Here is a 15,568-nt window from a genome sequence, read left to right on the forward strand (position 1 = left end):
AAAGCCTGCTGCATGAAAGGTTTCTCCAGATCGCTTATCCCTAATAAACTTTGATATCTCCTCCTTCCCGATCTTCTAAAAACACAAGTAATTTCAGCAGGTCATACTTACGCCGCAGGCTCTGCCTGATGCAAAAGGTTCTCGTAAACTGCTGTTTCTGCATGTTCTTCATGTTTTGGACAAATAAATGAATCACGTTTCCGTCTCAGAAAATTTAAAAGATCACCATAGCAGCAATATTCTGTAATCACCAGAGTGGGACCTGTAGTTGTATGTGAGGTTTAGAAAGCAGGTGAGTATTGTTTTTAAAGCAGAAAACCTTACATAAAGACAGCACTCAGCCAAGCACACAGGCTGGGCTATTAAAAATCATACTGCCTATCACTGTCTAGACTTGAAAAGTTACAGAAAAGTAACCCAGCATCTTCCCTTTCACAGATCAGCAACTATGGTCCAGATAAAGCTGTGTCACTCCCAATTAATTTTCCCTGCCTCAATAGCATTGCATTGTACAAAAATTAAACAAATAAGTCTTTTTCTCTTTCTTCACGTGATAATGTTTCTGGCCAGACACTTCTGTTTGATTTTGCTCACTTCCTGAAGGAAGTTATTTGTTCCAAACGTTAGAGTAATTCAAGCTTCAAACATTAATCCTTTTGATTCACTTCTGTTTACAGTAGAGCTTCACACTCCTTCAGTAATGTTTTGGAAATGATGTAGAGTGTTATATTCTGCAGTATAATAGGAAAAATCATTCAAACAGAACAGCCTGCTGCGACAGAAAACTACATTGCACAAGGTCTTCAGAATATTAAAATGAAATCGGAAAGGAGAATCAAGTCATCTCCAGCACGGATGTTTATAGATCAAATATATGTTTTCTGAGTGAATGACTCCAGCTATGGCCCTTGAATATGTAATTGCACTGCGTGTTATTTCATCTGTAAGGTTATTCTGTACCACCGTTTCCTAACCTCACTAGTTTATTTCCATTTTTCTGCAGTTAAAAATTATAGCTTTTGTAATAGCAAAAGCAGTGTTTGTGGTGGGATTTTCTTACAGATGCCACATTTTTTCCGCTGTGACACAGTCATGCATTCAGGCCAGTAAGTCTACTTTGTTGACTGCTTAAACAAAACTGTTTCATCCTATTTTTAAATCATTAAATGTGAAAGCCAGAAATGTTTTGCCTCTGTCTAAAACTATGAATTTTTACAAGCTCCTTTTCTTTGAAAAATGAAGCAAAAACTTAAAAGAGCAAATATTTGTGTAAGAAGCAACACCATCTTTCATATTAAAATGCACATAAATTAAAAATACAGGTCTGTAACTTTCTGCATTGACGCTTCAGCTGTTTTGTAGCTTTTACTATGTATGAACACAAACTTATTAAGTTAATATTAAATGTGAAACACTTTGGTTGTGCAATAGTTTATTTGGAAAATCCTTTTTCTCAACTTTCTGCTGCTTAGAATTTGTAAATTCAGTGGTGCCTTACCAGATACATTTACAGTTTAAACAGAAGGCTGGAAGACTATACAAGACAGGCCTGTTGACTTCACCTTGGATACCAACAAGGAGCCAGTTCACGTATCTTTTCTCATTCGTGAGAAAGTGTGGTTGAGGAAAAAACTCATTTTTTGTCATCTCTCAAGAAGAAAGTGCACAATGGCTCACATGAAAGAGAACGACAGCAACCTTCCTGTTTAGCTGCAGCTACAGGGGTCTCCTTACTGCTTTTAGGATAAGCCTAAAATCTAGTTTCAGTAATTCACAGGTGATATTCATGATGATCTGCAACCTGCATAAGCAAGAAATGTATTTAAGATTTCTATTTTTAGCAGCACTGGATACTTCTTCACAAGGTTCCTCCTTCTGGCAACACAAAAGGAACAGAAATAATCAATAATCTATTGATAACCCCACCTCCAATAGTGCAAGCTCCAAGCAGATTCACGATATTAATGTGGTTTCCAAGGTAACTCAGCACTTTAAGCTCTGACATCAAGGCTTCTCTTTCTGTTAAATGGGCACTTGCTGCAAGGCAAAGCACAATGTTCAGTACGTAACACACCGACCAGAAGGAAGTAAGAAAAAATTGTACAGTATATTAGAGCAACTTACTTTTCAACATCTTTACTGCTACTGTCATAGCAGCATCAGATTTAAACAGACCATAAGCAGTGGCTTCAACAACTTTTCCAAAAGCTCCAGCACCAAGGGTTTTACCTAGTAAAGCAAAACAATATAGTCTGTAACGACTTGGAGCACTTCTTCCTGAAGAGTTCAACATTTTATTTTATGATATCAAGGAAGCTATTGTAGATATGCCTGCTTGCTTTTTGTCCCAAGGTAAGTATGAGCAATTATCACTATTTGCATTATTGCACAACATGTTTTTGACAAAACACTGCTGTGTTTGACCAAAGTCTCATCTGAGACCTGAAGGTTTCACCTTGCAGATGAAGTTAAATAAATCTAAACTAACCAAAACTCAACCGGTTTCTAGGAAATTCCCATTTGTGATCATAAGGAAGTTGTGTCGGGTCTATGTAAACATAGTTGTTTCCATTTATTTCTTCAACAACTTTCCATTGAACTTCATATTTGGGTTTCTGGAAAAGAAAGGGAATGGCTGTCACTACCGAAGCCTCCACAGGCAGCTCACAGGCTTTCCTAACCCAGGCAAAGGGGCTTCTGATTTTACCTGCAAATGTATGTACACGAGGATCATGACTATGATGCACAACAGTCCTGCAGCGACTCCAAACGCAATTAGTAAAGGGGTGAAAAGGGTATGGGTACGGATTTGTTCTGGAAAGAAACAAAGAAAATTCTGCTTAAATACTGAACAAGCAAACTATCTTAAAAAGACGTAGGTGAAAACCTTTCCTTGGTTCTTCCTTGTGAAAGACGGTTTGGGGTTTTGACTTTCCCAGATGTGCTCCAGGTACATCAGAATGGCTTTCCTGAATGAGCTGTGGGGGACAGAGCTGGCACAGAAACCATCCAGTTTGTTGCCTTGGGAGTCTCAGTTTCATCAATTCTGGAGGCGTGACGCCAAGATCAATTAATGCAAGGGGTTTGCATGATCTCAGTCAAGTTAGGTTAAAGAAAGAAGCCTTTTTCTGAAGTCCTAACTTCTTTTCTCCCCCCCTCCCCCCAAGTATGATCTCTACAGCACAGTCTTTACAAGTAGAGGTTATGCTGAGTAGCAAAGGAATACCATTCCAGTAAAACCCATCTGCCCCAAACCTGGCTTATTTGTTTATATGTTATATCCGGGTGTAACAGAGAAAAAAGCAGCAGCAGAACATTTGATTTTCAAAGAAGGGCACAGATTTACAAACACATTTCGAGGCATCTATGTTCTAGTGCTTTTTTCCCCCCACAAACCCACAAATACTGCTATAAAACTCGTAAGCCCTTTTACAGTATGTTGTTGTTACTTCTTTTACAACAGCAGGGCCCTTAGGCTCTAGGCAAGTTCGGGACCGCATATTTCCTGAGACATTGTAAAAAAATTAAAAAAAAGCAGTCTTTCCTAGAAAAAAAAGTGATGGCCTAAATAGTCAAGACAACAGCAGGAAAAGAAAAGGGAGGGAGAGAGGGAAAGCCAGTGTAATGCTGTAGGTGGTTTGCCCCTGTGCTGCACAGACAGAAGAAAACTAGCTACCTGCTGCACTGCAGATCTGGAGCTGTAAAAAGACCATACCACAGTATTCAGTGAAAAATTGAAGCAATGCTTTGACAGGCAGAACATGTAGCGCAATACATTATACAGTACCGTAAACTTTCTTATGGCAAAGGTAAACCACTTAAAATCCTCTTACAGAAAGAGCTGAACGGCACCCACATTTTATGGCCTCATTCACTCCAGCCATTACCTTTAATAGCAAAGTTGAAGAAAGCAGAGCTCTTGTCCCCATTGCTGGAGGCCTCGCAGCACACGGTGCCAGTGCTCCTCAACATGCTGGCGTTAATGGTGCTTTCAACCAGGATTCGTTCAAACGACGGCACTGATGAATTTGTGTAACTGATTTTGACATCCATAGGGGATATTGTCGGTGAATCAAAACACCTGGGAGAAACAATACTGACAATTACCTGCCATGGATTGCTACCTGGAATGAATGACAGGTTCTGCTGCTGAGGCAGATAGTCACTGCCAGACCATCAGATAACTAAATAACACCGCTCTACAAAGGGGTTCAGCTGAAGATCTTATCCTCGAAAATTAGCCTGCTCACGATGTCTCATTGTCTTCTGTGCAGTGGGTGAAATGAATACATACACCAAGCCTGACCCAGCTGGACACGATGAGGTCTTTGCGTTTGCCTTTGGCTAGAGATACCTATGGGCCTCTCAGTCCACTACGGGTTTTGTACCATTCAACCCGCATCTCCAACTTCAGCTTTGAGCAGTTGTGGTCTATTACCTGCTCTTGAAAACTTCCCCTAAGCAGCGCTTTATTACAGCGCAAAAAAAATCCATGATGTACACACAACACCATCAAGTTTATACACAGCCAGAAAATAGCCAGTTCTGTTCTCTCAAGATGCTGCCTCTCCTTCATATGTCACGTCATTACTATATGAGCATGCAATTAAGATTAAAAAAAGTGCTATTGAAAAACATTAATGAAATAACAATTATTTTAGGCATAAAACAAATTACGCGGGTGGGAGACCCATGACTTGCTAGTATGAGATCTACAACCATGGTGGAACTCAAAAAAACCCTGTAAAACCTGCTTCACAAATGCTTACTTCACAGTGAAACTCTACAGTCTTTTTAGAAATGTGGTAACTAGATATCAGGTTTTATTCATAGTAACTCCGGACTTGTTTACTTGTGATATGCTTCATGTGAATAGAAATCTAATTACTTTATGCCTTGAAAAATTATATCATTACACAATAAAACAAAAGATAACAGCCATATTCACAAGTGATGCTGTGACTGTCATTCTGTGAAACTGCATACAGAACATGTGTCATTTGCGGCCAAACTGATACAAACCTTAGCTAGCTTGCAGCACAGAGAAAGTTTGGCTTTTACTTTTCCACAGCAGAAAATGTTGGTTATTTCCCTTGCAAGGACAGAATGCAAAGGGGAATAATGAAACATACCTCTGCCTTCCCTCAAACCACTGCAAATAATGCAATGCCAAAAATTATGAAAACAGTGATGCAACATCTGAACATAACTGTTACCGAGTCATTTTATGTTCTTAATTTTTAATTATAAATTGAGTGTGTTGCATCTAGAATAACCTTTGGGAACTCTGGTTTACTTAACTCACCTCTGCTCAGTTCCTGGGCAAAAATACCAGTATATGGTAGGGGCTGGGAATCCAGCTGCTACACACTGGAGAATACCATTGCTAAGTATATCCAGAGTGAGAATCTCTGGTTTTGCTGCAATAAACAAAAATAAGAGTCACACGTTAGGGGAACACAGAATTTGCATTGCCATTTGCTCTTCACCCCAGCAACTCATGTGCATCGTTGTTCGTGGAATTATTCAGGTGAACACAGCTTCACATGTTCAAGGGTGTCCAGGTCTGAACTGGTGTCCTGCAAGCACTGACCATCTGTAAAAATATCAGTTCTTACACTGAATGCTTGGGCTGGATTTCAGAAGAATACCTTACCTCCACTGAGTATTTGGTTTGATGAAAGATCCTAAACCAGCAAAGCCCAGAGCTTAAACAGCCCCAAGAAGTGTGTGCTTAGAACAACAGTGCGGTTCCTGTTCCTGCACAGCATGACCTTACCCGCCTGTAAAAGTGACAGTTTCTTCACAGTTATAAGCGTACTAAATCTGTCAAACCACATCTCTCTTACATCTGCCCTGTGTATTAAATATTACCACTGCAGCCAGAAAAGGAACTACAGTGCAAGGCAACCAGCGCAAACCTCCCCGACCCCACAGAGGACGTACGTCCCTCTAAGATACCGCTACTGAAGTGTCTGACTGACTGACTCTTTGAAACATTGCACGCAGAGGAAACTAATATTTGGCTGAACATATTAGCTTTCCAAATGATAATTCGTGACTGCTGTGGTACTTTAGAAACCAATCTAGACAGCCAATGCCTGCTGCCATGTCCTGCACTGGAGCTAGTCCTGCAGTTGGTTCAGGAGCTGCTGTTTCAAGTATGGCAGGAAACCTGAGCGATCAGACAGATTTTACAGTCATTAGTCTAATGTCTTTCCAACCACCACCAACACAGTGAGATGTTTTTTCTTGGCGAAACTTGAATTTGAGGCCCTATTCCCCATAACTACCTTAGATTCCTTGCAAAATCACCCAGAAAAAAAAGTTAATGGAAAAAACAGACTATATTGCAACGATGCTGCTCACCTGACAGGTACAAGTTAAGAGTCCATTATCAGTTAATACAACTTTACAGAAATAATGAACTAATATTCTAGAAAGTAGTGAAGCTGTATAGACGACAGTGGGAAAACACAGATTTATTTCAGATAAAATCCATGTACAAAGACTGCACGCTGTTAGTTTTTAATGAATATTCTACTTGCTGATTAAATTAGAGCCAATAAAGCACACGTATATTCTCAATCACATAGCATCTCCTCATGACTCATGTTACAGGAACTGAATGTTCTTTCATTTCTAAATCCGCATGTTGTGTTTTATGCAAACCACCAAGAACCAAACATTGTTGCAAAATGTTGAGACGGATCTTCAGCATTACTCATTTGGTGAGGAACTTTTTGACAGTGCACAGCATTTCACCTAGCGTCAGTCTCATGGAATACATATAATTCACATTTCCGAAACTCCTATCAAAATGGCTGGATTGTGAAATTGTAATTAGCTAATCTACTACCCATGTGCCACTTGTTTAGGTATATGCTACGTTTTAGGCAACGTCACTACGCAATGTAACTCAAGAAATGAAAGAAATGAAAAATCAAATATAAAAGGGATATGAACATTAAGCCCTGAAAAAAATATTGTGCCAGAGTTGGGCTGCATCTACCATCTTCCTTCTTTGAGTGAGGGAAACAAAAATGCCCACGTAGTCAGGCTTTTTCCGCTGTAAAGACCTAGCGCGATAAAAGCCTGTCTACACGGCCACGATTCCACGGGGACTCATCCTGCAGCAGCAGAGGGAGACGAGATGCCGCGCAGCGTTAACGCCTCCAGCATCCCGGGCAGAGTGGTCCGGCCCTGGTGCCATGGGAAGGTGAGCATGCCGTCAGCAGCCTCTGAAACGCCGACCTGAGAGCAGCTCTACCCGTGATGTGCCTGGCGAAGTGCTTTGATGTGGCGATTAGCGCGATCAGCATCTCCCCACCAGCACGGAGGGCTCCCAAGCCTCTCCGGCTCAGAGAAACTACGGGATGCGTTTCGCTTGTGGCTGCAAAGAGTCCCCCGCAGGCCGTACCCAAGGGGACGGAGGTGGCTGCTACTGCCGTCCCCCTGGGCTGTCCCCCTGGGCTGTCCCCCTGGGCTGTGCCGTTCGCCGGCTCGGGCCATGCGCGTGTCTCAGCACCTGCACCCCTTTCTGGCAGCCAGAGCATCCTCCTCACCCACCAGCCTAGGTGCTCCAGGGGATGCTGGAGCAAAGATGGACTGGCTTGCGCAAACAGATGCCAAGCTGTCACCGAGCATCTTCTTTTTAAAAGAGATTTTACTGTGCTAGATTTTATGACTTTCACTGCCTAATTACCCCTCGCGTCAGACAGGCTCTTAATGATTAGACTTTGCTTACTGTTTTGGCTTTAACCCTTTAAATATTTAATGTTTCATTACACTGCTCGTCATATATGCATATTGCCTTCCATAATCAGTCATTAGATGTCTTCAACTTCTAATTTCACTAAGTCTATTAACTGCTTTTCAGCTTTTATTAATGTTGATTCTGAATATATCAAAGATGATTTATAAGAGGTCATTCCTATTTTAATTCAATGCTCTGTATAATAACATTATGCATTTAATTGCTTTCTATTACTGATTTCCTTTTCTTCATCGTTAACAAAGTAAATGTCTAAAAAGTAACACTTAATAGGTATTGTCTGTCATCGCAGTCAAAGGGAGAGGGCTTTCCTCCTGGAGCTACATTTTCTGGACTGGAACAAACCTTTTTATGATATCATGGTGACTCCTCATTTGTTCACTGCATAGTCCAATGACAGGAAAACCGCTGAGCTCGGCTTCACGTGATCGATCTATAATACCATGACCAGTTTTCTCTTTGCAGCATGAGCCCCAACTGCATAGATAATATTTTGTTGACTGTAATTATGCCCAGATATTATTTTTCACTAAAATCAGATACTAGTTGGAAGATTCCTCTACTAATTGCTAGACATGCTGTACCTTGCCACTCTGGAGATTTCTACAATTTCTTAATTGTAACTTAGTTTAGCATGCTGCTTGTCAAGTTGTAATTTTCTTTTTGGCTCCTAATTTCAGAGCTCCTTCCTTCCTTACTTTATGTCACATTTACTATGAATTACTACTTCTCTTTTTTTTTTTAAAGCAATTTAGTATTGTTTCAGATTAGCATATGCAATTGCTAAATGTGTTTAAATCCAAGGTAAGTATTTCTACACTGCGTTTTTCACTCCTTTCAGCAAATGCTTCAGCATCGATTTTTGTTTATGTGAAGACATTCTCCTGATTATGAATCCTGTTTTACCTGTTTGATTACTTTCTGCTGATTACTTGCCCAAGCTAGATGTGTAAACATCATGAGCTACATCTCAGCAATTTATGTGAAATTCCCGCTGACAACAATGCCAGGTCAGGATGCACCATTAGATCAGGATCTGACCCACCCACACGACTCACCTTTGGCAGTTACTCCGCTATGTCAAATAATTTGGTACGTTGTCGTGCACTTTGTGTTTCATACCTAAATGATGACCATTTTACAAGCCACTGAAAACAGGTCAGTTTTCCTAAAACCAAACCCCTAGAAGGATCAATCTATTTCACCTCCTCTTTTCCAAACAAAAAAAATACTTGCAGGAGCTTAGTCTAAATGCCAAAAGAAACTCTTTTTGAGTCAAGTGTGCCAAATCCATCTGCTTCGGCAATGGCTGCAGTCCACCCAGGGACATAGCACATGGTAACGTGAGCTCTTGAGACTGCTTAAATGTCCTCATTGCATCCCAAGACTGATCTTACTACTTACAAGACCAGTAGTTGAAGCAAGAGGGAAGAAGACTTGTATACTGCTGGTTGTATGGACAAGCCATTCAGAAAAACTAAACTGTATGCTCTCTCTTGCCTTGGCCATCCTGCTTCACCATGTTCTTCCTAGTCTGATTTCCTAACCATGATCTACAGGGATTTTCAGCTTTTATCAAACAGCATGTTCCTCAAAAGCGGCAACATGGAGCTCTGCACCAAGAACTGACACCTGATGATGAAAAAACTGTGGGTTGTTTTTTTTTTTAGTTCTTGTGCCCAGACTGCTCCCAAGCAGCCTGCAGAGCTTGGGAGAGCTGGGAGGACCATGAACAGCCCCTCGCTCCAAGCACACATATGATGCTGCAAGTCAAAAACACCATCCAGCCTCGTGTGAACTGACAGTTCCACAGGCAGCCTGCAATTTCTTCCATTCCTTCCCAGAAATTAAACTTCTGGCTCAACAATTTGCCTCGCTAATCTGTAAAATAGTAGAATTATCCCTTGTGACTGTAACCCACACTCATCCACGGAGGCAAAGGACATCTGAGGTTGCCAGTGCCCTCATCTCAGAAATGACAGCTAGGAAATGGAAAAGGCACAAGAATACAAATGACAACATTCACAGATGAAGGAAGCTGAAAGGAGACCAACTGATATTTCTAGACCCGAACTATGGCATTGCTAATAGTGACACTACAAATGTTGATGTTAAGTGATAAATAAGAAGAATTCAGAAATTAACATCTAGGATTTGGGGCATTTGTGGAAGTCTCAACAGTCCTCTGCATAAACCTATGCCTGGAGAAGCAGAGCAGCAACACAGAACTGTATTTGCAGCACATTCACTCACTTTCTATACAGTTCCTCCCGCTGGGCTTGAAGGCATCATTGTCTACCTCACCTTAGTTTCTCCAGTTTGCCTGCAGTTCCCTCCTGGTTTAATTTTCCTTAAGCTTGGCCTTTAGCAGCTGCCAATATTTGTCTGCTGAGAGCATGAAATGCTCTAACAGGATGGCTCTGCTAAGAAGGACAGGGTTTCCTGAAGGTTTCATTGAATTCATTTTAAAGTTTAGCTTTTGTCTTGAAGAACACTGTTTGGAACTGAGACCGATGCTCTTTTTTAACAAGCACGCCCCAAAGATGACAGCACATGCGTCTGTAAAGCTATGCAGTTTCTCTAAAACAATGGTGATCTATATTATTATACAGAAGTATTTAGATGCCAAAAGCCACAAGTGAGTAATTCTCCTGACAAGCTTTCAAACTCTGCATCCAACTCAAACAAATTAAAGACAATTAATAGCTTAACTTGACTGCCAAAAATGCAAATTATAATCCCTGTATATCCTGCTCCACCTTAAATTATCAAAGGTTTATGGTAGATGCTTATTTTTCAGATCGTGCTTCCAGGTGCTACAGCTTTTTTCCTGTATAAACTATCTAGCTGCTCTCTGGTAACCTCTGGAATACATTCGCTAGAATGTAAGGTCACGCTGGATAGTAGGTGGATTTGTGTAAGTACTCTGCACTTTTATATCTTGACATTTAAATAGTTTTCCAGCATGTGCTTCACTTCAGAAAGCCTCTCATATGCTGAACCACACTGTGACATCTTGTGCATACATTATGTTGTATAAAATACAATGACTGTGATAATGAAATATTTCAGACTGTTCACTTTACTTACTTTTCACATAGACATTAAATGTTACAGAGGAGCTGGCATCAGAATTGGACACAAAAAATGTGTAAATGCCTCCTTCTGTTCCTTTTAATCGGGTAAGGTGAAGTTCACTTGTATAACTGTAAAGAAAAAAATTAAGCATTACTGATCCTCACAACTTGCAGTGAACAGGCAATTGATGCGTGTAAGCTAAGGAGTGAATTATTAGCGTGCTGTTGTCTTCTGCAGACGCTGTCCATGCAGACACTCTTATCTTGCATTACGACTGCCCTTGGACTACAGCATCCAAAAGTTTTGCCACTTCTAACACCAGGGTGTTAGAATGTGTGCCCGGGTGACAGCTCAGCACCAGGCTCAGACCCCTGCTCCTTTTCTCGCTGAGGAAGGAACCCAGATACACAACCCAGGCCACACATGCTAGGTGCTTCACTGGATTTTTGGAAGACCAGGGCTCAGGAAAGAACAGTGCACAGCAGAAGAAAAAGCATAAGCTTTTGTCCAGAGCATTGGGCTCTGCTGTGGTGGTAGAGGGAGTCTCTGCACACAGAGAACTTTAAATTCTTATTTTTGCTTATTGGGCAGGAATGGCATCTTGTAGGTGAGTCGTGAGTATGTGGCACACTGGTTCTCAGATGGTGTGGTTAGCTCAACACTACTCCAAATCTAGGTTAGCAGACTTTTGCACCAGTTACTGTGGTAAGCCACGCATACTACAAGATCTTTTATAATCACAATTTTCTCACCATCTCCACTTTCCTCTTTCCACAGCAGACTCTAGTTTGCTGTTCCAAAGTGAAATTGATAGCACTTACAGTCACTCTTATTACCTGTTATTGCCCACAGTCTTGAACTTGACATAATGGTCTGATGAATTCTGTAATGTTTCGTTCATGTACGTCCAGACTTCTTCCTTCGGTTTTGGATATGCCTCATATTCAACTGTTAAATTTCCATTTTGTCCTGCATTTATATCTATTGTGGTATTCATTGATGCAAACAAACGGACAAATCCTTTAGCTGACGGCCATAAGAGGAGAAGAAAAACAATTTCAGGGCCATTTAGAAGATTGTCAGGGCTCTAACCACACTTAAGACTACTTCAAGATCAGTGATCAAACATCCAACTGTGAAACAGGAAACCTCATCTACAAAGCAGAACTTGAACCCTCACCTGCCAAAACCAAGGCCACTAGCTATATATAGCAATGAGGCACAGGACTTAAAGGACCCCTGAGTGCCTTAACAGAAATAATTCTGTCTTCTGGTGATAAATACACCCTATTTGCTTTTGGAAAAATGCAAGCACGTCTTTGATTCTACTCAAGGATTTATATTTTTTCCAAAAATCAGAGTTGCTAACTGTCTGGTATAAAAGAAACACTAAGAAAAAAGCAAGATCAATTGATAATTTATGACAATATACTAGAGTATTTAAGGTTTCTTTGTCAAGTGTAATTAAGAACAACATTACAAATGAAGCTACTGAAAACTGTAATTAGAGAAAAATGTGCTAAGTCCACAGGCCTGGATACCAATTGTCTTAAACTAAGGCATTTCTGTGCATCCACTGCTGGGTCTTAATCTTTTATTTGGCAGATACCATTTATCATTGTGCAGTTCCGCTCCAAAATATCATGTGGAGCAGCATCCTTACCGCAGTGATTTCAATTTCATTAATAAACTCATCAGCTTCAGGATTATTCACTTTGAAAAGGCAAATTTTTCAGTCCTATTACACAAATTCATACGGGAATTATCAGTTTGACAGGCAGATTGCAATTACAAGGAAACACATTTACTGAGAGAGCTTGAATTTAGACCAAAAGTCAATCTCTGATCCCTGCTTCTTCTCACTTTCTAGTAATCAAACTGCTGTGGCCAGCTGGGCACCTGAGCTCTGGAAAACCAGAGCCAGCGGGGCTTGGTGAAAGCATATGGAGCTGCCAGAGCACTTGACAGATGCTTTGGAGAAGAAAGGATGAAGTAAACTCGCAGCAGACAGGTATGCTCTAAAATGCTCTCCATCGCTAGAAAAGAGAAAAAGGTTTTAAATCTGGAAACTAAAGATTTTTAGCTCCTTCGCAGAGCTTTTTTCTATTTTCTGCATAAATACAGGATCCCCTATGCAACTTAGATTCAAAATCGGACCAAAGAGCCTGCAAATAAAATTTTATGATTGCACTATCAGTCCCCCATATGCAGTTTTAGAAACTGTTTACATTTAGATAAATTAACTGTTAAAAAAAGTAATTGGGAAAATTTCCAAAAATACCCATTATTTATTGTAACCTTTTTGGCTAACGTTAAAACCACAGCTATTTAGTATCTGATACAATCCCAGGATCTCTCCAGTACGCACCACACATCACTTCCCAGGACCCTGGGAGCTGGCACAATTCAGGTAAATGTAGTCAGTTTGACAATGAATGGTGAAAGGCATCCAGAAGCCAGAGTTTATTTTAAGTCAAATTTGGGCGGGGGGTGGGGTAGGGGGAGTATCTCAAAAAGGAAAGATTCCAGCTTTTCTCTGGCATTTTTTATTAAATACAAACTTTGCATTTTACTAAATACAAACTTGTTACTTTATTATCTACTTTTTATAATGTCATGCTCTATTTTAGCCCCCAGACCTTCCAAAGTCAATTCTTTTTAAAGCCACATTTGCATACATAGTAGTCCTAAGAATTTCTGTAGTTAAGAACTTCCCTCCTCTTACAATAAAAGCTTTCATATTGCTCGTCTTGGGGAAAAGATTTTCTTTCATACTTCACACTGTTTCACTCTTTTACATATGAATTTAGTCTCTCCTGTAAAAAAAAAAAGAGGAAAAGATCCCTGTCCTTATGAACCCTACCCCCTCAAATGGCAGAGCAAGGTTAAGGGCATTCAAACCTCTGCCACTCTGCTGAAGATCTGACCCACACAGGTCAAACACTTCTGTTTTCTTTAAGTTACCAAAGAAAGCAAAACAAGGAATGTTGCAGGAGTATCTGTGCAACAGAAAAACAGACTTGAAAAGGAAAAAGGATCCAAGGCTACACTTCCCTCAGTTACTACACCCTTGAATGGTAAGGAACTGAAACAGTTGAAGCCAACTACGCAGACTTCTTCAGAATTATCTTATTAACTATACCAACATGTCCTTAATTGTCCTTAATTTATTGAATTAGCAGGTTTCAGCAGCTTTAAAATTCAAAAGGCACTGTCTGTCACCCAAGTTAATATACAGTAGACTCTAAACGAGTCTGTTATTAAACAAGAGGAGGGAGACAGTTTGCTCACTGTTAAGGGACACAATCCAAAACCTGTGGAAGTGATGGATAGTGGGTTTACCACGGGGGTGAGCCCCGGAACAATTTCATGCTGTCTATGCACTCTGCAATGTTCCTCACCACATTATTTTAAATAGAGGTACATGTATAGCTTCTATGTAAAAAACATTGACATGCCGATGTCAGCAAAATTTCCCATGCTTGGAAGGCAGGTATTAAAGGTACGCTTTGTGCTTCTGCTGCCAAATTACTTAAGCATAGGGATAGTACCAAGCAAAGGTAAATTAATTGCTTTGTTAAGACTGGATTAAATTTAAAATTAAACCTGGAAGGATGAGACAAACCAGAGAGATGGAAACACGGTTGGGTGGTTGTTCTAATATCACATTCCAACAACATGCAAAGGGTTATAGAAATTAAAGTAGTCACACACACCACAACACTTCCTGAGCCATCCCATATGGTACCAGTCAGCAATAACCTTTTAATAAAGCAACTTTGCTTATTGAAGTTTGGGGGAAAGGAAAGAGATGAAAGAGAAGGCTCCCCAGTGTTCTCACTTTCCACCTCCCACTCTTAGAGATGTTAAGATTTCTACAGGAACTATTTACCTAGTGCTTTCAAGGTTACTGTGGCATTGGTTTTTCCAAAAGGGTTTTCTGCTTGGCATGTGAATTCTCCAGAATCATTAACTCCCACTGAACGGATGTTCAATGTTAATTTCCTTTCGTATCCATAATCACCCAAATTTCTGCTTTTGCTTGTAACAATCTGTCGGTAAAAAACAATTAACATCTAAAACACTGTGTATGCAGCATCTTTCCTAGATAAATTAAAAATAGAAGTAATTATAACTTTGCTATATTAATATTCATAACTTTAAACCGGAATAATAAGCCAGCACGACAAACCTGTCACTAGAATCTCTCCATGCAAAACAAGTGTATGATCAGCTGTCTTTGGGAGATAAGGTCCTCTCCTAAGTCCCATACCCTCCCCTTATTCTTTATTTTTGTCCTCCTCAAGCTCCACTGAAGTGTGTGTGTGCGTGTGTGTGTGCGCATGCGTGTGTGCGTATGTGTGTGTTCACCTCCCCCGAGAGTGCCAACTGGGGAGACCACCCCAAGCCACAAAGCTCAAACTCTAATTTCTTCAAATGTTTCAACCATATGAAGAAAAGAGTATTGTGCCCAAGGTCATACCCAGCTCACTTGGGCTACATTTCTAATGCTGATGAAGGTGAGGAACCAACAGAAGGTTTTATTTGCACTAACGACCCTTCTAGCTGTAGGGCTTGATGCAAAGTGACCACTGGGTCTTGACTTTCCTAATGCTCAGAAGCTGCAGCTATTGTAAAAAGTTATTGCAACTCTGATGTGTGGTTCACCACTCAAGTGGTGCCTAAAAATCACCGAAGTCTCTAATGGCTGCAATG

At 40.5% G+C, this 15,568-nt stretch overlaps 1 protein-coding gene across 1 annotated transcript in view; it reads right to left on the bottom strand.

The window, feature by feature from the left end:
• The window catches only part of KIT (KIT proto-oncogene, receptor tyrosine kinase), a 59,760-nt gene that overhangs the window by 14,947 nt on the left and 29,245 nt on the right, over window positions 1–15,568 (bottom strand). The window contains exons 5-14 of the mRNA XM_069790070.1: window positions 14,745–14,904; window positions 11,689–11,878; window positions 10,865–10,980; window positions 5,306–5,420; window positions 3,888–4,081; window positions 2,708–2,814; window positions 2,489–2,615; window positions 2,125–2,229; window positions 1,927–2,037; window positions 112–262 (exon numbers count right to left, since the gene is read on the bottom strand). Coding sequence (XP_069646171.1) covers window positions 112–262; window positions 1,927–2,037; window positions 2,125–2,229; window positions 2,489–2,615; window positions 2,708–2,814; window positions 3,888–4,081; window positions 5,306–5,420; window positions 10,865–10,980; window positions 11,689–11,878; window positions 14,745–14,904 — 1,376 coding nt within the window. The remainder of the gene's footprint in view (window positions 1–111; window positions 263–1,926; window positions 2,038–2,124; window positions 2,230–2,488; window positions 2,616–2,707; window positions 2,815–3,887; window positions 4,082–5,305; window positions 5,421–10,864; window positions 10,981–11,688; window positions 11,879–14,744; window positions 14,905–15,568) is intronic.

The sequence above is a fragment of the Haliaeetus albicilla genome, chromosome 1, assembly GCF_947461875.1.
Source record: "Haliaeetus albicilla chromosome 1, bHalAlb1.1, whole genome shotgun sequence".
Taxonomy (NCBI): domain Eukaryota; kingdom Metazoa; phylum Chordata; class Aves; order Accipitriformes; family Accipitridae; genus Haliaeetus; species Haliaeetus albicilla.